At 37.1% G+C, this 26,469-nt stretch overlaps 1 protein-coding gene across 2 annotated transcripts in view; it reads right to left on the reverse strand.

The window, feature by feature from the left end:
- Positions 1-26,469, reverse strand: part of LOC131521809 (A disintegrin and metalloproteinase with thrombospondin motifs 16) — an 80,777-nt gene that overhangs the window by 10,640 nt on the left and 43,668 nt on the right. The window contains exons 11-18 of one of the 2 annotated variants that reach the window (XM_058746889.1): positions 23,088-23,183; positions 20,570-20,718; positions 18,856-19,028; positions 17,365-17,495; positions 12,370-12,493; positions 10,945-11,189; positions 9,139-9,277; positions 7,924-8,050 (exon numbers count right to left, since the gene is read on the reverse strand). In XM_058746889.1, the coding sequence (XP_058602872.1) occupies positions 7,924-8,050; positions 9,139-9,277; positions 10,945-11,189; positions 12,370-12,493; positions 17,365-17,495; positions 18,856-19,028; positions 20,570-20,718; positions 23,088-23,183 (1,184 nt within the window). Of the gene's footprint in view, positions 1-7,923; positions 8,051-9,138; positions 9,278-10,941; positions 11,190-12,369; positions 12,494-17,364; positions 17,496-18,855; positions 19,029-20,569; positions 20,719-23,087; positions 23,184-26,469 lie in introns of both variants that reach the window. The other variant, XM_058746888.1, reaches the window with a different exon arrangement.

The following is a 26,469-nucleotide window of genomic DNA, read 5'->3' on the forward strand; positions in this document are numbered from 1 at the left end:
TTTGTAAGGCTTCTGACACTGTGTTTCATTTATTTTGTGAGTGTTCAAGGCTTACTCCACTTTTTGTACTTTTTGAAAAACTAATTATGAAATTGGGATTTTAATTTACAAAAACCCTTTTTATTTTTGGTTGCAAGTATAGCAGTCGTGGCATGAACGGTGTGCGCTTGCCAGTTTTCTATTAGGACAAGTTAGCAATCCACAAAACTCAATGTAAAAATGCCGGTCAAGATGTTGACTTGTCTCTTTTTAAATCATTGGTAGAATTTAGGGTTGCTGTTGAATTGCATATAATGCATATTATAAACAAACTGATAATTCAAAATGAGGTGGGGTGAGAGATGCTTTAGTGACACTGAGTGAATTTACAAACATGGTTTTTAATTGGTAAAATTGTTATGTAATACTTTGTTGGTGTTTTTTGTGTATTAGCTCTGTAATGTGTTGAGAAATGGTGTAGATTAAAGGGGTTTTAAAAGTCAAAGTCTCTCTCGGCAGGAAGCCCATGAAGACTCAATGCTTGGACGGATCACTTTACAGGACCAAGTCAGCATTTTCTGGGAAGACTGACATAAGAGGACACAAGATCTCTGACTGGAAGATCATCTGTGTGCCAGGGAAACCGGTTTAATCAGACTAATCCAGAGATAGAGCAGTCGACGGCACCGGCTCAGGCACACGGCCGTCTATCTCACAAACACCCAACACTGCTCTCTCAAGCACATCTGAAGAAACGAGAGATGCTCGTTTGCAGTGATGCGAGGGTGTCGTGGGTGGTTGCCAGGGTGTTGCTATGCAGTTGTTACAGTTTTAGACTGGCCTTTAGAGAATTACTATTGCAGTTTCTACACTCTTAAAAATAAAGGTGCTTCTTCACAGAGATGCCATTGAAGAACCATTTTTGGCTCCACAAAGAACTAATCAGTCAAAGGTTCTTTAAAGAACCGTCTCTTTCTTACCTTTTTATAATCTGAAGAACCTTCTTTCGCCACAAAGAACCTTTTGTGAAACAGAAAGGTCCTTCAGATGTTAACGGTTCTTTATGGAACCATTTAGACAAAAAAAAGGTTCTTCTACGGCATCGTGAAGCGCCTTTATTTTTAAGAGTGTAGGGTGTTTGCCAACTGGATCTTGCACTTATCATCCTTCTTTGTCAGTGATTTCACGAGAGGCTGTTGTAACGGTCATAACAGGCGTGTTTTTGGGATGGGACCAGAGTCTGTCTGTCTGTCTCTAAAGCCATCAACACTCGCTGATATGTTGTTCGATACTTTCGCTGACAGTCGAGCGGCGCGTCCCTCACCACCAGTGCGTTACGGAAAACACAGGCAACACAGATCCGTTCTCCAGCCGCATTTGGATCTGTAATGTGCATGGTGTATAAACTTTACAGAAAAATGAATTAGTTTTGTTGTGAGCTATTAAATATGTTGTGTGAGCTATCATCTAATTGACCTAAAGACAAGACGCTAATCTAAACACAACGAAATTCTGTGTTAAAATGTTCTCAACTCAGAGGTCTTGACCTTCTCAACTGCACATAACAATTACATACAGTTACTCGCGACCCAGTGAACCATTTACATTACTTCATTTTACAATTTTAAATAATTTTGTCTATTGCCTTGAAAATGGCAAATCACACAAGGTTTTAAATACTATTTTAGGGCTGTTGATCATTAAAAATGACAATTAATTGTTATTTATCACACCTAAAATTTATATTTGCCATCTGGAATATATTTTCACTCTAAATCTCCAAATGTATTTATAAACAATATAAAGTATTTCTAGTGTTTTTAATAATTGGTATTGTAAATATTTGTGTCTGTCGTGGCTTCTGGTGATTATCACTGATATCACTACTGATGCCTCTATTACACTGACATTTTTCATTTCTGGGTATAAAATTAATTTTTACAACATAATTGAAAGCCAGGTGCAAACTAAAAATTTACAGCGTAAATTATATCAATGATAAACAGAAACAAATTATGAAACATTAAAACTATAATGAACGTGTTACCACAACTTAAGTATAATAAATACATGGTTAAAAATGTATTGATTTAAACGAATTAAGCTGCAAACATTATTTTGATCAGTTCTGTTAAAGCAACATAAATAATAATACAAAAACCTAAATATTGTGAGTAATATTTAAAAAAAAAAAAAAAATGCTTTTTTAATAAGGTGTAGTAACTTAATGAAATTGTCTAGTGGATTTTGTGTTCCCAGCATGCTTTGCACAGGACTGGATAAACAGAATAAATGTTGAAATTATGTGTTGTTTAGTTTGTTGAACATAGCATTTTGTTGGTTGAACTACTCAAAATGATCAATGCATACTGTTGCTTTATTCATTTGTTTGTTTGCTTGTTTATTCTTCTTATTTATAGCCAAAACATTTGATTTTAGAAGTGTAGTTTTTTAGAGTGTCACATTCAAAAGGTTGCAAAAATTGCAAATGTCATAAAAATGAATTGAAAAAAAATATTATATTTAGTTCATATTTCTAAATGTTTGAAAACATATTCTGAAATACCTTTCAGTGACCACTGGTAGAAAAACACCTATTCATGTGCTCAAACGCCCGGGCTCACAGCCGTCTGTCAGCGATGTGTCCCACATTACTCTGTTTCCTCTGAGCTTTACCGTGTCACTCTCGTCTGGTTCTCCTCAGTCCCAGCAGACCCAAAACCCTCTCAGTAATCCTGCGGGACATGCTCTCATCCCTCCAAAGCCCTCGTTTTTCAGCAGCAGGTTAAGCATGGACCTTCATCACAAGAGCGTTTCTCCAGCGTCTCCTGAAGAGCCATGAGCTCACTGCATATTCAATATCCTCCACCATAAATCAGCACATTAGCCATATTACTGTACATGTCGAGACAGAGACGGATATTTCTCGTTTGCATTGTCTCAGCTCAGATTATTCTGTCAGAACAGGTCGTTGCACAATCATGCGAAAAAAAAAAAAAATCAGTTCTGACATCTGAAATCACAAAAACGTGCATCTGATCATCAAACATCATGAAAAACCATAGAAGCAACAAAAACAAACAACAACAAACCTACAAAACGGCCTCTCGTGAGCCTCTGGCGATCAGCATCACGGTCAGATCTGCCTGTCGTGAATTGTCGAATCTAATGACCACGTGCTGGTCTACAATTGTCCAGATTCGGTGCTGATCTGGGGTCTGGGTTGTGAGGTCACCTTTGTCACTGTCCCAGGAATGGATGAACGGTGGTGCCAACAAGTGAGTAATGTAGGGTACACCCAAGACGTGCCAGTTGGCCAAGGTGACCTTTCACCCCGCCTCGCCCAGACCGAGTTGCCAAGACGCCCATCAGTGGGCTAAGTCATCTCAACATGTTTACTGGGCAATGCCCTTATTTGTCAGCCATCAAATCAGCTTTGAGTTCATGCAAACATGATGGATGAAGCATGTTCTCACACGCACTGGGGAAATTACCGTTTGTTTCAATCACTGAACTCATGTGTAGCGCTGGAGAGGCTCGAAGGCTCATGGAATGCAGGTTCTCGGTCCAGGTGAATGTGCAGCTTTAGAGGTTTAAAACGCTTTATTACTCCCAAATCTGGAATCTTTTACCAATGGAAATCAGACAAGCTCTTTTAAAAGGCATCTCAACTTTTCATGATTGAAAATTTGTCTATTTAATGCTTTCATCTTCAATAATAATGCTATGAATTATCTTCACATCAAAAGCTCTCTCAGCAAACATGAAGACATTTATTATTTTAATTAATTAATAGGCATATCGTATAATGAATTAGATTAAAATGTTATACACATTTTATAAAACAACAAATCTAAAAACAAACACACTACCATTCAAAGGTTTAGGGTTGATATGATTTTTTTAATGTTTTGAAAAAATCATCAAGGCTGCATTTATTTGATCAAAAACGCAGTAAAAAATGTGAAATATTATTACAATTTAAAATAGCTGTTTTCTATGTGAATATTAAACTGAAACTGATATTAAACTGTAATTTATTTCTGTGATGCAGCGCTGTATTTTCAGCATCATTACTCCAGTCTTCAGTGTCACATGATCTTCAGAAATCATTCTAATATGCTGATTTGCTGCTCAAGAAACATTTCTGATTATTATCAATTTCTGAATATTATCAATTATCAACTTTTGAACGGCAGTGAACATACATAATTGATATTTTTTGTATGCCTGATTTTAAGTACAAATGCAATGGGGGAGATCAGACATTGTATTGCGACATTGCGAAACATCAAACTTTGTCAGGCCGCCATGGACATGCCCTTTAACGAAAACTCAAGATCTTCGCAATTTAACATTGTAAAGACCTTTAGAGTAAAATGACCAAATATAATGTCGATGTCATTAAATCTCTAGCATGTTAGAGCGTAAAACATGTCACTTCCTGTTGCCAACAGGTGGCGCTATAACTATAACTGAATATAGGCATGTATTCAGGACAAGACTCTTATCAAACAGATAAAGTTTGGTGCAGATTGGACATTGAGTGCGTTTACATGCATGCTTTAATGCGATTATAATGAGATTTTGGCACTATTGCGATTAAACTTTATCTCAGTAATGCAATACTTAGATTTAAATAATGCGAATAAGCTCGAAATCGCAGCAAGCATAATCATATTAACATAGATGGCGTATGCTGATTTTAATCGAAATATACAGGCATGTAAACACCTTAATCGTAGTATTGCCGCTCTGACCAAAGTGCGCATGTGCTCGAGGCATGAATGACGCGACACCTGTAATAATACGCAGATTAGAAACGATGGAGGGGAAGAAAGCATCGCAATTCTCGGGAAAACACAACTCGCTGCCACCAGTCTCTGTTTCATACTCTCATCCAGAAACGGTGAGCAGAACGTGACGGCAGCGTAAGCAAGTGAATTGCCGTCATATTTCTATGGCGCCAAAGCATGGAATACAACCATACAAAAGTGTTTTTCATTAGACTTAAATAAATTAAAACAGCGGCCAGTAACACACCTGCTCTTTCTGAGTCCATAATTTGTGCTGTGCAGTGGGGTACGTGAATAACGGCAGTAAAAAAAAAAAAAATACAATTTGCAACTAATAATAAGAATAATGAAAATTGCATGTAAACGGGAGTGAAGAGCTTTGCTCTTGACATGTAAACATCATAATGTGATTAAGTTCTTACTCTGATTATTGGAAACAATCGCATTATTTGTGCGCATGTAAATTGTCTGCCTGAATTATAACAACTTCCTGTTTCATGGCGAAACATCAAAGTTTGTCAGGCCTCCACGGACACGCCCTTCAGCAGAAACTCAAGATCTTCGCAATTTAACATCACAAAGGGCTTTAGATTACACTGACCAAATTTGGTGATGATCTGTTTAAATCTCTAGGAGGAGTTCATTTAAATACAATGCCTGAAAATGGCAAAAACGGCACAAAACTTGCAGAGAAAAAAATAACTTGTTAAAAATAACAGACTTCCTGTTGGGTTTCGGACTTGCATCGGGGGTTTTGCAGGTAGTGCTGTTTTACATGTGCCAACCGAATTTCGTATACATGTATGTGAAACATAGCTCAAGTGGCATTTTGCCACACCCACTTCTGAAACCCATATCAGATGTACATTTTCACCACTTCTGGTGAAATTCATTTTTGAGAAGAAGAAAAAACTGAGCAACCAAAATATATTATTATGGTAATTATGATTATTATTACTATTGTTAAGAGATGCTCAGGTCTTTAAGTAGATATGGCAAACGGGAGAAGCAGCAGCAGCAGTGCAGTGTTTTCCCATCAGTATGAGCAGCTGTGTGTTTAGTGTGTTAATGACGGCACAGATGCAGACGCTTAGCAGGATTATGGTGCGTGATCTGCCTCTTACACTCAAGATATGTGAGAAACTCAGAGAAACGGAGAAACTGAGCAAGAGTAGGAAACAGGGGAGAAAGAGCTGGATCTCACTGCCAAAGAAAACACCGCTACACTTGGGAAACAATCAGCTGAGCATCAGGCAGGTTTACGGGAGCTTCAGACACTTTAATGCTTTACACGAGAAGTCTCTCTGTCAGCTGTGAAGACGCCTCTGCGCTGGACCTCAGGGATGCACAAAACCTATGAACTGAGATTCTGGCAGAGCTGATGTGAGCGTCAATCTGTGTCTACCTTTCCAAGCCATTGGACATTGTTAGTAATTACTCTGCCCTGGAGTCTAGCTGGACTAGGCATGATAATCAAGACAAAAACATGCTCTGCATGACGCTGCTATGGAGATGCTAAAACATCTGGTGATGGACATGAGAAAACATGAGCAGTGAGGTTTAAAACCACACACACACACACACACACTGAGATCTGCTGCAGTGACACGAGATCAGACAACATCTGTGTCTCGTGTCAATACCTGCAACCAGTCATAACCCTGTAGCAACTAGCATGAGAATAAAAATTTAAAAAAACTTTGCATAAAGCATAATAAACTCATGTAATTTAAACTTTGAATGATTGGATTGTAAACTGTATAATGATGATGACTAATGATGGATACTGTGTAAGAGTAATAACACACTGTATTCAGACTGACATTAGATGAGGAATAAAAATACAAAGCACAAACAAACCTGGTTCTGAAGGCAAATAAACTCTTGTTAATTGCTTTCATTAAAATTGCTTTCATTAATTGAAAAAAAAAAAAAGCTGAAATTAAATATAAATGTTACATAAAAAATAAGACCATCAAATGTAGAAATGTTGCAAAAGTTGAAGCAGTGTAATTTTATTATCATAGATATACTATTAAAGTTTTTTATTAATTATTTTGAATTTGTTTTTGTTTTTATTTTAATTTTAGATAAAGTTTTTTGTAATATACTTGTGAGTTTTTCCAGTTTTATTATTATGTCTATATATGTTTATATTATTATTATTATTATTATTGTTTTTGTTTTAAATTTTATTTTAGTACATCAAGTTAAACTAACTGAAAAGAAGAAATGCTGCTTTGCTATTCACTTATTTATTTATTTGTTTGTTTATTTGACTTATTTTTAGTTAAAGGGTAATTTCACCCAAAAATGAAAATTAGCCCATGTTTTACTCACCCTTTCTTCTTTCAGAGAAATCCAATCTGAGTTATATTAATAAAATATCCTTGCTCTTCCAAGCTTTATAATGGCACTGGGTGGGTGTTTCAGTTACACAGTCCAAAACAAGTGCAATAAAGCGCATCCATCCATAATAAAACATCCATAACCTCACACTGCGCTGTGCATACGTCCTACGTCATCCACCCGGAACGGCTTGCATGTACAACAGTTAGCGGAAATGACAGAAAATTTTATAACATTTTAAATATGGATATTTTTCTTACAAAAACGCATATTCACCCCCGGAGCTGTGTGAGGCACGTTTTATTATGGATGCGTGCACTTTATTTGACATCTTTTGGACTGTGTAACAGAAACACCCACCCATTCCCATTATAAAGCTTGGAAGAGCAAGGAAATTTTTTTTTTTTATATAACTCCGTTTGGATTTGTCTGAAAGAAGTCAAATACACCTAGGATGCCTCGAGGGTGAGTGAATCATGGGCTAATTTAAATTTTTGGGTGAACTAACCCTTTAACTATGATAACCCTGAGTTGAAGTTCTAAAACTGAAATTAAACTAAATTAAATAGAAATAGAAATAAATAATTTTGAAATAAATAAATTATTAATTTTAAATTACATTTTAAAACTAAAATGAAAACTGAAAAAATACAAAATAAAGGCAATTTAAAATATTAATAAATACTGCAAGAGTATATAAATAATAAAAAAATTAACAGTGGTTCCTTTCTATTGACATGTCTCCAAATCAGAGCTCTCAGTGTGTGAACAGATGAGAAGAGGTCTGTGATGCTGTTACCTTGCAGGACAGGGCTGTGTGTTACAGGACATCGCACCGGTGGACGGCCGAGATCGCGAGTTACAGTAAGACGTGTTCACCTGAACCTTCAGATCCTTGTAGCAGACTGATTTACTGACCATCTGACCTGAGGAACAAACAAACAACAAGGACTTATATAAAGCTAAATGTAATTCCTAATGAATTAAAACCTCATAAAACCTTGTCCTGTGACAATTCGTGAACTCAAAGAAAGTTCAAGGTATTTGCGCAGGAGAAGCAGTTTTCCAGAGGTTGCCTGTAGGGCCTTTGACCCCCGGGTTAAAGGACGTCCTAATGCAGGTATTGTTCTTTCAGCTGGCCTTGCCTCAGGCTCTCCACACACCATCACAGAGCGATAATGTCAGGTCTGCTGTGAAAGACCCATGTCAGCACTACTGATGGAAACAGACCTTACGGACTCACCTGAGGTTCAGCTATAGAGTTACACCTGCACAGACCAGCACATACGCAGCTCAACTTGACTTGACTTGAGAAACAGAACAACGCTGTTGGGTTTCACTCAGATCTTTTAGATTGATTTTGGATGCATGTGCACTAAAAATGCAACATGTTTTACAAAATCCCTTGTGAAAAAGAAATACGCTTATGGAAATAATACACTTTAAAATAATTAATAAATCACTCAGACTGATTTTGTGAACTGGATCAAATGACTCATTGAAAAGGGTTGATTCACAAGAAGGATTTTTGGATAAATCTGATATAGCTGCTTCTCTCATAAACTCTCATGAATGAGCTAGGATGGATGTCTAGGTTTTCAGTGAATAACTATTTAAAATAGTAGCGATGCACATGGGTTTGATTTCCATGGAATGCATGCACTGCTGAAATGCAACACGTTGAATGCAATGCAAGTTGCTTTGGATAAAAGTATCTGCCAAATGCACAAATGTAAATATGTCACTAAAAATAAAAATTTGATTCAGGTTTATATTCTGCATACAAGCATTACGAACATCTGTAAATTTAATCAGCGCAAGATTGTACATGTATTGCAATCAACAGGGCATAATGAGCTTGAGCTGGACCAGAATCACAGACCACCAGAAGATCTGTAGCAGACTGATTTGGTTAAAGTGTTAAAATTTTTAGCACGTGACTGCAGTGTAATGTCTGGCCTACATTTGCCATTTTCCTCTACTAGCAGCGTGGTGTGTTCAGACTGATCAGTACCTCCTGCACAGCTGGCTGAGCACTGCGAGCGAACGATGGCCCACGTGTAGTTGTGTTTGGGCTGGTTGCGTCGCTCTGTATGCTCTTTGGTCAGTGTGTATTCCCACTGAATGCCCGGATTCCAGCCCTGCATGAGAACCTGTGCAGGGACAAACACACAAGACCTAATGAACCATCAACCACACAGGAAATCACAAAACCATTCTTGTAAACAGGGCTTGATCTGTGCAGATTTATCTCCTGTTTCAGACCAGACCACTTTACACAGGAGGAGTCATTATTCTGGATTATGGACTCTTTATGTATTTTAACCGGAAGCAAGGGTTTTAAGTTAAAGAGGTCATGACATGGACTTTTTTATTTTAATAAGTTCCTTGAGGTTTACTTATAATGTTAATAAAGTTTTCTGCACAAAAAAAAAAAAAAAACACCAAATAAATGTGGAAAAATGCTTAATTTCAACCCTCAAACTATGGTTTGTGATGCAGCTGCAGTTCATCTTTCAACAAATGTTTCTTTGTGACTCTCCATAACTGTGCCTCTTTTACAAAACAAAATCCTCCAATCAATCCTCAGACACGATCTGGGGTGCCATTAAAAATAAACTATGCACTTGTTCCTTATGCTGGGATCCCTCTGATATCTGTACAAAGACGTGAACAAGCTGTTTAAACCAAACACATCAAAGCGAAAGTTCTTTCAATACATGTGTCCTGACGACAGACTCGAGCGTGGACGGTGTCAGAAAGTGAACGCGCATCTGTTTAATGGATCCAGTGTAGACAAGATAGTGGCAGTGATTGTCATTTCTATTTGTTTTTGACCCTTCAACCCTTCGAGGCTCTCACTCCGGAGGGTAAACCCTTAGGGCATAGGAATGAGCCCTTCCGAATAGAAAGCAGGGTATGTGTCAGACGTTAAGTGACTGAACGCCAGTGGGTGGGGCCTATGCTGAGAAGACGACTATTCCTCAATGTCTTGCTCTGGAGGCGTGTTTATGCAAACGACTGCACCCGGGGGACGACACATTGACCCATTGGATCCAAAACAAGCCGTTTTTTGGAGCCTGATGAAATAAATGCTTTGCTTATATTGAGGAGGCCGTTTTAAGCTATGAAACTTGCAGGATGTTTTAATGGTACAAAGGCCTCTTACATGCCAAGGCGAATTTAATTTCTCAGTGTCATGTCATGACCCCTTTAAAACAACTTAATGCTGGATTTGTTTCAGCTTTTGTCTTCTCCAGATGTTAACTGATGGACTGGAGTGGTGTGGATTATTGTGATGTTTTTATCAGCTGTTTGGACTCTCATTCTGACGGCACCCATTCACTGCAGAGCATCCATTGCTGAGACACTGATGCAGTGACACATTTCTACAAACCTGATGAAGACAAACTCATGGCCTGAGGGTGAGTGCATTTCCAGCAAATTTTCATTTTTGGGTGAACTATTTCTTTAATAAGGTTTTCTCTTAATAAATGTCATCTATTAGTCATTCACTAACCGCTTACTAGCACTTATTTGTGCCCAGCAGCATTCATCTTGATTACATCAAGACTAAATATAAATCTATGTTAAATGCATCATTGTGAGATGAGATGCATGCTTTACACAATACAGCAGACTCTGGCAAGCAGTAATATGACACACCAGCCAGCGCTCTCATTAGACAGAGCCAATAAAGCAGAGCCCAAATGCACAGTAAAAGTGAATAAATAGAAAAATTTGTGTTATTTTTTTTTATTATTGTAACTGGTCAGTTATGCAATTATGGAAGATCAACAAAGTTACAGGCAACTACTACCTCAACCACCAGTGTCTCATTGGTGGGTCCAGTGGAAGTGAGGCTCTCAGGACGATTGTAGGGCCTCTTGTAGTCGAACATAGCCCCAGCGATGGAGTGTCGTCCGGGCCAGTCCACTGTCCAGCGTCCATTCAGGTGATACTTCCTCTGCAGATTCCTCAGGGCCAGATAAGAGCTGGAGGAGTTGAGCTCCATCACACGGATGCTGCGCGCTCCAGCCGGTATGGTCACTACACGGTAGTACTCTACACAAGAGACAGGGCAGAAATCATAAACATTTAATTTTGGAAAATAACAATATTTTTAAATGTAATTAATCTTTTAGGTTACACTTTATCTTGATAGTCCACTTTAGACATTCTACTAACTATAAGTAACTCTGCAACTACATGTCAACTAATCCTCATTAATTTGCAACTACATGTCTACTAACTCTCAGTAGGGTAGGTTTAGGGTTAGTAGAATAAGTTGACATATACTTGCAAAGTTTCTCATAGTCTGAATGTTGTATGTTGTGGACCCATCAAAATAAAGTGTTAGAAGATATTAAGCAGACAGTCTACTAATACTCTAATGACTGCTAGTCAACATGTAGTTGCAAAGTTACTTACTGTTAGTAGAATGTCTAAAGTGGACTATCGAAATAGTGTTACCATGTTTTATTTATTGCTATTTTCTGGATTACACAAACAGTATTATTTCATAGGTAAGTTCCTTAGGAGTGACTTATAAAGTTTATATCGCAGTGAGAACTATTTTTAACAGACATAGGTTCAATTAATTATGATTAATCATAATTAATTGAACCTAACATTAAAATGTACAATATATTTCCAGTTTATTTTATAAATATATTTTCAAATTGAATTTGGAAACCACCAAATGGCAGTATTTAAATATAAATGTCTAAATGTAAGTAAATATTTTATATTTTAAATATTTGTTTGGAAATTCATATTCGGTATAATTCAAGCCAGCGCAAATATATAAAATGGTTTTGTGTGTCATTTTTCACCAATTACAGGACATTAAAATGAATAAAATAACTTTTAATTCAAGTGAATTTAAAACAATATTCACATAAATCCATTATAATAAATGTTGCATTTAACTGTGTTAATGATGTGCGATATGCTCCTGGATCAACATCTTTGTTGACCCTGGAACAGCATTGTGATTAACCAATCAGATTTGAAGAACCAGTTTATCATCTCCTCCGATTTTAGGGATTACTCATGGTTAAGGTTAGGTTTAGGTGTAGAGATATGGTCAAGATTAAATTTTTGGATTAAAATGTTGTTTCAGGGTCAACAAAATATGTTGACCTAAGAACACATCTAACTCAGCAAAATCAGGATGTGCTATTTTCCCCAGCTCTAATTATAATGGTGTTGGTGTGTTCGGAGAGCAAAGACAGACACATACGGCTCAGGTAATGTTGTTTGGTGTATTGGCCTTTGTAGATTTTGCAGGTGGAGTTGTCGCCCTTGCAGATGCCACACAGATCCGGCACGGCATTGGATCCCAGCACCCTGTCACAGCCCACTCTCTGGAAAACACGAATCAGGAGCTCTCAGCAAGCATACAAGCAGAAATAAAGCAGTCATAATCATCATTCCAGTTACAACGGTTCAGTAAAATCAGACAAAAATGTCACGAGAGACGAGGAGGTGCCTCCATGGATTACAAATTACATATGCATTTATTCATCATAAAGGCTCTCTTAGGTAAATTACTATCTTATATTTCTAATTTGTTAATGTTACATATTAACAGTCGTTGTACTACAAACCCGATTCCAAAAAAGTTGGGACACTGTACAAATTGTGAATAAAAACAGAATTTCAATATTTTATTCAGAATACAACATAGATGACATATCAAATATTTAAACTGAGAAAATGTATCATTTTAAGGGAAAAATAAGTAGATTTTAAATTTCATGGCATTAACACATCTCAAAAGAGTTGGGACAAGGCCATGTTTACCACTGTGTGGCATCCCCTCATTTAATAACAGTCTGCAAACGTCTGGGGACTGAGGAGACAAGTTGCTCAAGTTTAGGAATAGGAATGTTGTCCCATTCTTGTCTAATACAGGCTTCTAGTTGCTCAACTGTCTTAGGTCTTCTTTGTCGCATCTTCCTCTTTATGATGCGACAAATGTTTTCTATGGGTGAAAGATCTGGACTGCAGGCTGGCCATTTCAGTACGCGGATCCTTCTTCTACGCAGCCATGATGTTTTAATTGAAGTATGTGGTCTGGCATTGTCATGTTGGAAAATGCAAGGTCTTCTCTGAAAGAGACGACGTCTGGATGGGAGCATATGTTGTTCTAGAACTTGGATATACCTTTCAGCATTGATGGTGCCTTTCCAGATGTGTAAGGTGCCCATGCAACACGCACTCATGCAACCCAATACCATCAGAGATGCAGGCTTCTGAACTGAGCACTGATAACAACTTGGGTTGTCCTTGTCCTCTTTAGTCCGGATGACATGGCGTCCCAGTTTTCCAAAAAGAACTTCAAATCTTGATTTCGTCTGACCACAGAACAGTTTTCCACTTTGCCACAGTCCATTTTAAATGAGCCTTGGCCCAGAGAAAACGCCTGCGCTTCTGCATCATGTTTAGATATGGCTTCTTTTTTGACCTATAGAGTTTTAGCCGGCAACGGCAAATGGCACGGTGGATTGTGTTCACCGACAATGTTTTCTGGAAGTATTCCTGAGCCCATGTTGTGATTTCCATTAAAGTAGCATTCCTGTATGTGATGCAGTGCCGTCTAAGGGCCCGAAGATCACGGGCATCCAGTATGGTTTTCCGGCCTTGACCCTTACACACAGATATTGTTCCAGATTCTCTGAATCTTTGGATGATATTATGCACTGTAGATGATGATGATAACTTCAAACTCTTTGCAATTTTTCTCTGAGAAACTCCTTTCTGATATTGCTCCACTATTTTTCGCCGCAGCATTGGGGGAATTGGTGATCCTCTTCCCATCTTGACTTCTGAGAGACACTCCTACTCTGAGAGGCTCTTTTTATACCCAATCATTTTGCCAATTGACCTAATAAGTTGCAAATTGGTCCTCCAGCTGTTCCTTATATGTACATTTAACTTTTCCGGCCTCTTATTGCTACCTGTCCCAACTTTTTTGGAATGTGTAGCTCTCATGAAATCCAAAATGAGCCAATATTTGGCATGACATTTCAAAATGTCTCACTTTCAACATTTGATATGTTATCTATATTCTATTGTGAATAAAATATAAGTTTATGAGATTTGTAAATTATTGCATTCCTTTTTTATTCACAATTTGTACAGTGTCCCAACATTTTTGGAATTGGGTTTGTAGATCGGGTTCTTGCATTCGGTTAACAGTTCCAAGGTTATTGTCAAAACTTGGTAAATGTGCTTTCTTCGCTTATGCTCCTTGGGCCTGGAACGGATTGCTAAATGTAATTAATCTTGATGCATTTCCAACATTGAGTACTTTTAAATTTCTTTTGTATAATGTTTTAAAGGATACGTGTAATTGTTTTTCATGATCCGATTTTGTTTATGAATTGTGATTGTGTAATTTGTGGTACTGTCTCTGTGATTCTTTTTGTATGAAACTTTACGTGCCGCCGTCTTGACCACGTCTCACTGGAAGAAGAGATAGCAATATCTCAATGTGATTTCCTGGTTACATAAAGGAAAATATAAATAAATAAAATAAATGGAGCTGTGATGTTGTAAGTGTGATAATGTCTCGAATCCGGTCTATGAACTTCCGGTCACTCACCACCAGAGGTCACTCGCTCACCACATTGACTCTTACAGAACACAGCACACATCACACTGGACTCAATTTCCCATCATCCATTGCACTGATTGCACACACAGCTGATTGCACTGATCACACACCCTACTTAAGCCATGGACTTTCTCTCCCTCACGGCCGAGTATTGTATGCACTTATCGCTGCCCTAGCTTTAGCTACTCTACGGAGCCCACTTAGTCTTGCCTTGCCTGTTTTCCCGTGTTTGTTTCTAGCCCGTGTTTCCTGGATTAACCCTTGCCTTGCCGTTCGGACACTGTTTGCACCTCTCTTGGACTATTGCTTGTGTACCTGGATTATCTCTCTGCCTTGCCCCATTGGATATTGTTTGCCGATCGTAGACCCACGCTTGTCCTAGGATTACTCCTTGTCTTGTCCCTGCCATACCTGTTTGCCATTGTTTCGACCCTGCCTGTATTTATGACCATGCCTTTAAATAAAAGCTTGCACTTGGATCCGCACGTCTCGTCAGCCACGTTACAGATAATGCCTGTGTCTGCAAATTGAGTCAAAATGGTGGAAATTAATGGGTTAATTATAACGAAAACAACTCACCCGCTCAGATATCAGCATTTTCTGTCATGTCCAAATCAAATTTAAAATAATGATCTGAGCTGTTTTTAGTGACTGCCCAGTCACCACCATCATTAAACATTCAGAGTTTACCAAGGACTAAAACCCAAACCAGACAGGGGATTTAGACTCCTTATTTCAGAAGACCACCACACACCACTGCTACACAAGCTCACGTGTAAAAACATTGTATTAATAAAGAGGTACAAGATGCTCCAAACTACAAAAATACACTTAGAGAAAGAAACACAAGAAGGTAATTATTTCAACATGCATGTCCAAATAGACACAGATTAAATGCTCTCAGCTGAATAGCATGTTCATGTTCAGTGTGTAAAACATTTCGTGTAACGTTTTCAGTGCAAACTACTTATGTCATCGACTCGTGTATAATCTAAAACATGAAATGACAAATTATTCCGATGATTCATTATACTGCTTATTTAGACTAAATCCACTGAACTACAATTGTTCTGGTCCACTGCAATTTGTCACCATTTCATGCTAACATAATTTCTCTTTTAATTTAACAGCAGATTTGAAATGTTGTCAGTGAAACGCAGCAGCTGAAGTCAGATTTAATGGAACAAAATAGCAGTTGGCTCTTTCGCAGCAAACATCAAAACACGCAATATGAAACTGATGTGTTGTGAAGGAAAGTCTTCAGAAAGATGGGGTTTTTTTTCAGTTCTCTGAACTAAACTGAGATGAAATGCATTTGATCGCTTTGCCTCAAGAGGGATTTCCACAGCAGAAGAAAACATAAAACCAATCATTGGGAGAATTCACTACAGATGAATCCTCTTGAAAATCTCTGGTTTTGATGATAACATACACTGTGTCAGTAGTCCATTACCAGAGAAAAACAAAACAACCAACAGCATGATGCTTTTATTATATGTAGCCATGTATTACAACTCAACAAACCACTGGACAGAGAATACAACACGAATAAGTAAAGAATATTTTGCATTCAACACATTTTCAGCTGAAAGTTACTTACACCACATTACTCTTCAAGTAACTACTTTCAAGTAAGTAGACTAAAGCCAGACAGTATCTACCAGTGTTGGGGGTGATTTATTACAAGTAACGAGAGTTATGGAATCATTACTTTTTTTCAAGTAACAAGTAAAGTAAAACATTACTTTTTAATTTACATGAAAATTTCTGAGTTACTTTTTCAAATAAGTAACGCCAGATGTTTTGTTTCCCATGTATTGACAGACAGCTCTCTTGTCTCCATGTTGAGAGAAATCGGAAGTAAGTGCAGAGCGCTGTGTGTGCTGAGTGACGATGATGTCTCTGTAGTTCTATCTAGACTAAATGTCAACATGCATTTATTCATCTCATTTGCACAAAAAACTGATTCAGTATTCCTCAAAATTAATAAAAGCAGTAAAATGAAAACTCAGAATAGTATGCAAACCTGTAAAAATTAAATGTTAACACAACATTTTTTTATGCATTTAATCCCATTTTATTAACCAGAGACTTTAATTTTGTAAAAATGACTTTAGATAATCATAACATCTGTGTGTGTGTTTTTTTTTTTTTTGTGATTCAGATGAAAGTGTTGAACTTTCTTTTCTCGTGTCCTTTTCTTCATGCAATCCAGAACGGCAGCACAGCTGAAAGGTTTGTTTGAGCTTTTTGAATTTAAGAAGGCTTATTCATTTCACTTTTGGTGTGAAAGGGCTTTTATATTAGCCAAAAATTTAACTTTTTTTATGTTAAAAACAAATAAGCAAGCCCAGGCCAGAGGAGAAAAAGTAACGCAAAAGTTACATAACGCATTAGGCTGCTTTCCATAAAAAGTAATTAAATAATGCAATTAGTTACATTTTTAGGGAGCAACGCAATATTGTAATGCATTACTTTTAAAAGTAACGTTCCCCAACACTGGTATCTATAGTATCAACATGTATATAATATCTACACAGACAGTGACTTAAGACCTCATGTTATGCAGTATTTGCTTCGTGTCAGAATTAAAATATTGTGAATATTGTACATTACCTCACAAATGCCGTCAATGCAGACATCAGAGCTGTCCTGTGAGCAGAGCGTCCCATCCTTGACTTTACTGGAGAGGGCGAAGAAGAAGTCATAACCTTCAGCGAAGCAGTAGAGCTTACATACGTCCTGATCTGGAACAACACGCACACACACACACATATATATATATACACAGGGAATATCAGGCACAGTTCCCTAAAAACACACGTCCTATAACCTGTGGAAAGTAAATTCAAAAGTATTCACCCCCATGGGTTTCTGCTCTGCGACATTCCGAAATGAAAGCACATTTACATAGGATATGCATCTTAATTGATTGGTTTGAATAGCCTAACTTGTGTGAACTATTCAGTCACACTAGGAACGTAAACTCTGAAATCACGCAAATATGTTAACCAGGTACAATTGCATTGCTTTCAAATCCATCTGTGTTCAATTGTCTGAAAGAAACACCAAATTTCACTGACTCAGTGAGTCTCACAACTAATGAAGCCCGAGGAACTTTGAGTTCAAGCTGCTAGGAGTGAAACAGCTGGAAATGGTTATAGAACGACTGACAAAGCTCTGGATCTTCCTAGAAGCACTACAAACTCTGTCCCAGCGCAATCCCTTCATTAACTCGCCTTAAAATCAGAGGGAAAAAACTGGTCAACAAGACTGTTGAAGAAGCCCCATCCCCATTCTAAACGATAATAAGTGCTTTTTTGATAAGTAAGCTAAAGTGTATTTGTTTTTCACAATGGTAATCTCAACCCAAAATCCTAAAATGAATTGTTTATATGAAATGTGGTTCCAGAAGAAACAAGAATATGGATCTAGCAACATCTTTTAAATGGGAAAGTTATTAAGAATGCAAGAAATGGCAAATTTTTCAGATTTTTCCTGTTTTTCAGGCTTGTTTCCATTAATGCCAACACTGATGAAGCCAAATACAGAAATTCTTCATAAGAACTTGCTCAGTCATCCAAAGATCTGCATTAAGTGTGATGATCCAATGAACGAATGCACATGGTAAAAACTATGAAATAGTTTGAAATACATCAGATTTGTGATAGAACCTGATCCAACTTTCTCCATCTAATTCATCAGATATCAAGACACTTTGTGCTGAAGAAGAGATTCCAGTCATACCTGCATGAAGATGCATGACTGTAATCATTTCTAAAGGACCACGTAGAAACTAATGACTTTGGGGGGGGTGAGAAACGTCTTTCGTTTCAGAGACATTAATAATCTTTTGGTGCATAAATGTGTTGAATTTATTATGTGGTGGAAGGAAGACAGATTTTCCATGTGTTACACTTTGGAGGAGTAACAGAAGCAAAATGTGAAAAATTCAAGGGGGTGAATATTATGTGAAGGCTGAACATACTTCACTTCAGTATAACTTCATAAACATAATACAATAAATACTTTTACCCAGATTTTTGTCAAATGCACATTTCTTTCAAAACATCCCCTCAACCAATAGAAATACACGTTTATACCAACCATCCACACGTGTGTAGGGTTTCCACTTGTAGTACCATCCACGGAAGGGTTTGCTGTTGAACTCGGCGCACTGGGCAGCTCTGAAGTCCATGGCATTTTGAGGGCAGTCAGCGGTGTTACACAGTTTATAAGAGCGAGACGAGCCCTCGCAAAACCTGCCGCCATACATCGGCCTGAGAGAGAAGAAAAGACGGGAAAATAAACTGCTCACAAGACACGTCCTGATTTACAGCAACAGCAACTTCATTCAATCACTCACGGTTGCCAAGCGGCTGCAATGTTTGTTGTAGTAATGAGATGCATTGCCAATGAAATTAAGATGTCATTCTATTTTGACAAGGAATCCATTTTCTCGATGCTTAAAATGAAATTTCTGCAGAGGAAAGTGTTTGTATATAAAGTGCAGCAGTGCATAAAGCATTATATGATGAACAAGATGAATGATTATCAGAGCAAGAATCAAACTCTCTTACAATGCCAGCAACTTTCCATGCAGCAGTTTTTATAATATTCCTGCTTGTGGGAAATTTAAAAAATCAAGTAGAACTACAGTATTTCACAGGATCACATGTATCCCAATGTCTCCATTTCTGTTAGCTTTCCATCTTCTATAGAGAGTTTCATGGCATAAGGCTCAGGTGATTGGCTGAAAATGTGTGTTTCCATGAGCAAAGATGAGAATTCAAAACCAGTACTTCTGAAGAGGTTTGTGCTTGCCTTGAGATAAATGGGAATGCTATAGCAGATAGGAAATTACAGAGATTCTCGGTTCAAACCAAGTCCGAAATATTCACTAACTGTTTTTTTTTTTTTTTTTTGTAGCAAAACTCTTCAAATTTCCGTTATTCTAAAAATAAATAAATAAATAATACAAATTTAAATCTAAATTTAAAAATTACAAATAAGAAGTCTGCATTTATTCAACAAAAAATACAGTAAAAACAGTAATATTGTTAAATATTCTTACTGTTTAAAACAGCTGTTTTCTGTGTGAATATCTGTTAAACTGTAATTTATTTCTGTGATCAAAGCTGTATTTTCAGCATCATTATTCCCGTCTTCAGTGTCACATGATCCTTCAGAAATCATTCTAATATGCTGATTTGCTGCTCAATAAACATTTCTGATTATTATCAATGTTGAAAACAGTTGTGTTTCCCAATACTTCTGTGGAAACTGTGCTACATTTTATTTTCAGGATTCACAGATGAATAGAAAGTTCAGGAGAACATCACTTATTTGAAATAGAAAATGTTTGTACTTTAAAAAGGTCTTTACAGTCACTTCTGATCAATTTAATGTGTCCTTGATGAATAAAAGTATAAATTAAATATTTTAAAAGACTCCAAAATTTTTGAATAGTAGTGATTCATTGCAATAAGATAAAACAACATGAAATAATTCATTGAAGAAAAATGAAGGATCTTGCACACTTTTTCATTTCAAATGTTACATGATTGTAAAATAAATTCTTCCAAAAGAGTACAACTCAACACTTGCATTTCATTTGCTCTGTATCGAAGAAAGGATTAATATAGAATCTAATCCTTTCTTGGATATGGAGCAAATGAATTTCAAGTATTGAGTTTTACTCTTTTGGAAGAAATGATTGCAACGTTTTGTTTAAAATCCTGTTGTGCATGATTTTCACATCAACAACGTGAATTTGTTGTGAACAGGACCCTCTCATTTGATTTTTATTGCGTGTATGTACCTGGGGCTGCTGCAGTGTCTCTCTCTGTAGGTCACTCCACTCTCACAGCTTCTCGAGCAGCTGGACCAGCCAGACCAGGATGACCACTGACCATGAACCGGCTTCGGACCTTCATCCCCCTGCTTTACACACTGACCCTGACGACACCACTGCAAAAACACACACATCAGTCTGAGAGCGATAATGGTCTTTACATTTAAAGGGACAGTAGACACAAAAATAAAGATTCTGTCATTATTTTCTCAGCTTCCAAACCTGTATGAACACAAAAAGTGATTTCTTAAAGAACACCCAATTTCTTGCCAAATTGTACAGCCCTATAAACAAACACAGGAAATCTGGATTTTGTTTAGTGCATTTTTGAAAATTGCAATTAGATTGCGCCCCCCCCAAAAAAAGGGCATCACTGAGCTGAACAGATTCAGTCTTTCAATTTTATTGCAAGGACATTTTTTCACAAATTCTGTGTTTAACTGAAGGGAATTTGGAAAGGTCTGGAAGAACATGAGAGTGTGAAAATTACTGATTGAATGGCCCAGCTTCACAGATTCATTTTAATTCCCATCAGGCAGCAATTCCATCTAATTCAGCTCTTTGTGAGAGGTTAAAGAGTGAATGAAGGATAGTCCCAGTCCAGCGCTCTTCACACCCCGTGTGTAACTGAATCCGAGTCTCTGGCTCATGTGATGGAGCTGATATTTCCTAAACGCAGATGGGCAGGATTCCTAGAGGAGACCGTCATCCTTAGCGCTGCGTACCGTCACTGGCTCTCACTCGGATTAAACTGTCGTGTCTAATATATCACAAACCAAACACCTCCAGAGCCGCCCCTCGAGGAACACGTGTGAAAGACATCCAGACCACCAGCGCTGGCCTCCGTATCAGCCGGAGACCAGGAGAGTGTTTTCGTAGGAGAAGAGCTGTTCCTCCCTGATCGGCAGAGCGCAGGACGGGTCTGTAATTACCCACATGCCCCAAACCCACTTCAGTAATGTATGATAGTAAAGAGGCGGCTCAGAAGGTCAGTCGAGGCCCGCATGAGCTCATTAAACCCAATCTGCTGTGAAGGGCCAGAATCAGTGGAAAGGCATCCTATGGGACAACAGGAGAGGGAGGAGAGCAGTGACGAATACTGTGTCTAACTCAACACTGATCCGTCTGTCTGACGAGGTTCAGACTAGCAGCACAAATTCATTTTTGGTGTATCTGGCACCTCCTTTAGTTGTTAAAACAGCAAAAAATCCTGTGTAAATCTAGATCCACACCACACACTTAAAATCTGATTCAAGTGTTTGGATGAGTTAAAGACTGAGGGGTTTGAGATGACAGACAGACCCTATATGAGGTCTAGAAACATCGCCAGCAGTTTTCAGAACTGCATTCATATTCATTTTCACTCATTTTCTTGTATAAAAGGAGTGCACTTTAACATACTATAAAAAAAGAGTGTTTATGACGGAAATAATATACTTTAAAATAATATACTTAAGTGCGAACGGAATGTAATATTTTCGGACACTCAGTTGCATGGTAATTGCAATTAATATGTATTATAGTCTAAATGTAAATCTAAGTGTTATAATGAATGCAATTTTGACCCACTTAGTGCTTTTCTTCGACACACTTAAGTAGGACTTAAGTAAAATTTTACTTCTATTGTCTTTGAAATATGGTTAAAGTACTGCTGAATGTACTGACAGGCATTTACGATAAAGTAAAATATACTTCAATGTCATTTCTATTGAAACTTATATGAAACTTACACATTTATAATGATGAAGTTGCAATTTAGTACATTTAAAACATTAATTTTAAATGTAATATCAAATTACACACTAGTTCAAATTATAATTTCAAAAAATTATAATTATGTGTTTTACATATGCTTTAGTATGTTAGTCAACACATCAAAATAAGTGAATTTCTTTAAAGCACGACAAAATATTATTAAAACAAAGTGCACTTTTTAAAAGTGTAATTAAGTGTGAAACAGTCATTTAAGTGTCTCTCTTTGAAAAATATATTATCAGCAAGTACCGTTTATGAAAATATACATTTCGAAGATTTGTCTAGTGCACATGCACATTCAATGCATACTTCTGTTTGGCAAAGGTTTCCCAGGCTGTCAAACTGAATCTTTTCTAGCCTTCAGTTCAGTGACAGTGAGTTCTCACATGAATCTCCTCGGCTTCTCTTGTGAACGTCACTGTCACATTCTGGATTGTGTTTTCAGGATTCTCAGCATGAATTGTTCATTCACTCTCTGCTCGGCCTCCCTGGAAACACTTGTTTAAGACACTAAACATCTGTTAAAAACCCATCTGAAAGAACAACAAAACCCCTGAAAGGCTTTCTCCCCCGCAGGGTTAATGTCACACGCTGAAGAACCATGAGACGATGTTAATGATTAAACTTCTTCAGTGACAAGAAACAGAGCGTTTGAGCTGAGTGTGATGTGATTTCTTTTTAAGATGAGATGCTTCTGAAGACATGAATGTGTCCTGTGAGCGTGACTCACCATCTCTGGACCGCAGGCTGAGCCCTCGGCGGCCGGCATGAACTTGGTCTCACATTTTCTTCCGACCCGGTGGCACCACAGGGCTTTACAGATGTCCTGTGTGACACACATTGATATGGATCCATTAAATAAGCTGTCACTGTGATAAAAGACTAACCAGCAGAGATCTGCCAAGAACTGTGACAGAAGTCTGAGCGATAGCTATACTGAACAAATTAAGGATTACAACACTATGTAACGGATAGATGTTCTTCATGTGCTGTGTGACTGCTGTAGAGTCCAAAAGCAGCTTTGCACAATAATGGCAGACTCTTAAGGCTCTCTGGATGTAATAATGGTATGTCTGGTTTGTTTTAGCTTATGTCAAACTCTCTGTATGTGGGTGATTCTGCAACCAAGGGAACTTTTTAGAGGTTTTTGTTTTTGTTTTGTTTTGTGTGTGTTGATACAGTTATAAAAATCTGTAAAATTCTACAAAGTAAATGTTTCTAACATTCAAAAATGAAGAAATCCAGTCAGCCATAAATATTACTATTTTAATATTACAGCTATAATAATAATAATAATAATAATAATAATATTTTATAGTGAAATATTACAATAGTAATATGTATTATTTTGTATTATTTACAGTTTTTATATTTGTATTTAGTGGCAGCACATATATAATAATATTAACAATAATATAGCTGCAAGCAGCGATTACCAGGGTTCAGGCGCTTAAGGCATTTAAGCATGTAAGGAAAAATAAATTACATATGATTCAGCAAGGATGTACACACCTAAATCAATTATTTAAAAAGCATTTTCGGCAAATCCAGGTAACCAAATTTTGGGGGGGGGTTTTTTACCAAAGGTAATTTTACCAAAGAAATGTGATGTTTTATAACATTTATGACTGTTATAGCACCAGCTGTGGTCTGATCTTCTTAAAACTTTGCAAGCTTGTTTAGAATCACCTGTCACATGTGCTCACCAGGTTTCGTGAAGTTTTGAGTTTTCCTTTAGGCTTTATATGATTTGGGGTAAATTTGGACAGGTCCCTTTTCTAAACGACCCCGTTATAGCTTCATTTTCAATTTCAACATTTGTTTTTTTGATAATTATTTACCTAGAGAGTCCAGATAATTTTACTGCAGTGTTTTTTTCCATGTTGAGCAAAAACCTAGGACTAGTTCGCCAAAGTAGGTTTTTACATCTTCTCAATCATTTAACAAACAATTTGATTGACAGCAGTGGTTCTAGAAGTTGTCCGGAATGAGGAGTTCTATTGTATGATACAAATATTGTGCGTATGTGTGAAAAAACGCACGGCGTACAATACTACTGTATTTGCTGTATTGGCCTCTTTGGTGCCATTCTATTGAGGTTGTTTTATTTTCCTAATTTCTTACATTTGGATTGACATGATTTTCCCTGCACCTTGTCTACAACGCCGCAACAGCTTGGGACTGACTACACTGAATGTGTTACATTGCTTGTAATGATTGGAAAATCCATTTGTCCTTCATGTCAGGCGCTTGGAGTATATCTGTACGTCAGAAATATACCGGGGCATCACTTTACTGTCTGCATCCACTGTAGATAGTATATATAATGGGTTCTATATTGTCTTTTATCAAGTCGTGCCGTGTCCAAGAAAGACACGGAGGCAGCGTCGCGGGGATGAATCCGCGAGAGTGGAAGAGCTCCGGAGAACATCTGCGCTGTGTGTCGATGCACCTTACGAGAGAATACGACCAGCAAGCAAGCTACAAATATATATACGTTTGTCTGTGTGTTTGTGTTTGTGCACACCAGTTTAACCTAACGTTAGTAACATTTACTCGTCAACATGGCGGTTACAGAACTTTACCATGGTAAACTGTGCTGTTGTTTCAAACGACTTTTGTCACCTTATTGAATTAAGTTACCGAATTAAAATTATTTTTAACGAGCAACTCTTATCTTATATTAACAAGTTAACATAATGTGTTAGTAGTTAATGTTGGAAAGTTGCCTTTTGAGAAAATATAATTGTATGTTAGCAAACTTAAACAAGTTTTATGGCTAGCTGCTTTTCTAGTTTTAGAATTAGTTTGTTATAGTTTTTAATAGAATTTAAGATTTACTGCATTATTTTTTTTTTTTTTTTTTGTATTTGTGTTTTAAAGGCAACTGCAATGAAGCATCAAGAAAGACATGAGCAGGCCAGCCAACCTGAGACTGATAATTCATGGTAAGAAAACAGCTATGGTTTTGAGAGGTTTGTGTATTCTACTGTATATGAGGCTTGCTTTTTAAAAGTGTGTCGTTTTCAGGGAAGACATTTCTGTCACTACAAAGTGGATGGTGAGCAAAGGTGGTGGCCACGTTTTGGAGCAGCACGTGGGTTTTGCAGATGGCTATGTATTCTTTGGCTGCTTGTCTTTTTTAGCCATTATGTTTCTGTTGCCTAAAGATTCTTTGTGAGGATAAATCCAGAGGACACAACATAATGCACTGCAAAACATCCTAAGACAGGAGAAATGGTGAAGATGCACTGTTCCAGCATTGGAAGACTGTATTTTTAAGTGTTATACATGCAATGTTTTAAATAAAGAATTTGATATTTTGTAATTATTGTGTCTGTTTTAATTGAATGCCAGTAGTACCTATGTAGAGTAAAAATAAAATGAATACTATATAAAAAATAATCAAATCTAATGAAATCTATATTAAAATGAGTGAATTACAGTAGTATACTGATGAATTGGATTTTTTTTACAGTAATTTACTGTAAAACAGTACAGTTTACAACTGTAAATCGTAATTACAGTAACTTACTGGCAACAGTGATAGGGTTTTTAACTCCCTTTTAACTTAAACTTTACTACATTAATAAAATTAAATAAATAAATGAATAAAAAGTGTGTTAAGTGAGTGTAATAAAGCATTCTGCTTGTTTTCTAACAATTAAAAATCATGTTTTCAGTTGATTTGTTTTTTGTAATGTTTTTATAACATAGACTCGATGTACTCAAGTGATTGTCCTCAATACTGCTGTCATTACCATTGCATCAAACATTTAGAGAACAACTGAGTTTATACTTGGTTATTATCATGGATATGAGAAGTGACAGGCCAGCACATCTCTGCCAGATGCTGAACTCGTCGAGCAGAAATGCTTTTAATTTAACATCCTGATATGAGAGCAGTTTTATTAAAACTGGGGTGTATTGGGGAATTTAAACCAGTTTAATTTTATTTTTTACAAATTTAAAAATGTCTACTTGTGTTGGAACATTAAACCAAAATCCACTTGAAGGCTGATCAAGCTCAGACACACATAATTAGTGTTTTAAAAATAAATGCAGTATAGTTTGAAGAAGATTCAGATTCATTTTTCGAGATTTCAAGTAAT

The sequence above is a fragment of the Onychostoma macrolepis genome, chromosome 16 (assembly GCF_012432095.1).
Source record: "Onychostoma macrolepis isolate SWU-2019 chromosome 16, ASM1243209v1, whole genome shotgun sequence".
NCBI lineage: Eukaryota > Metazoa > Chordata > Actinopteri > Cypriniformes > Cyprinidae > Onychostoma > Onychostoma macrolepis.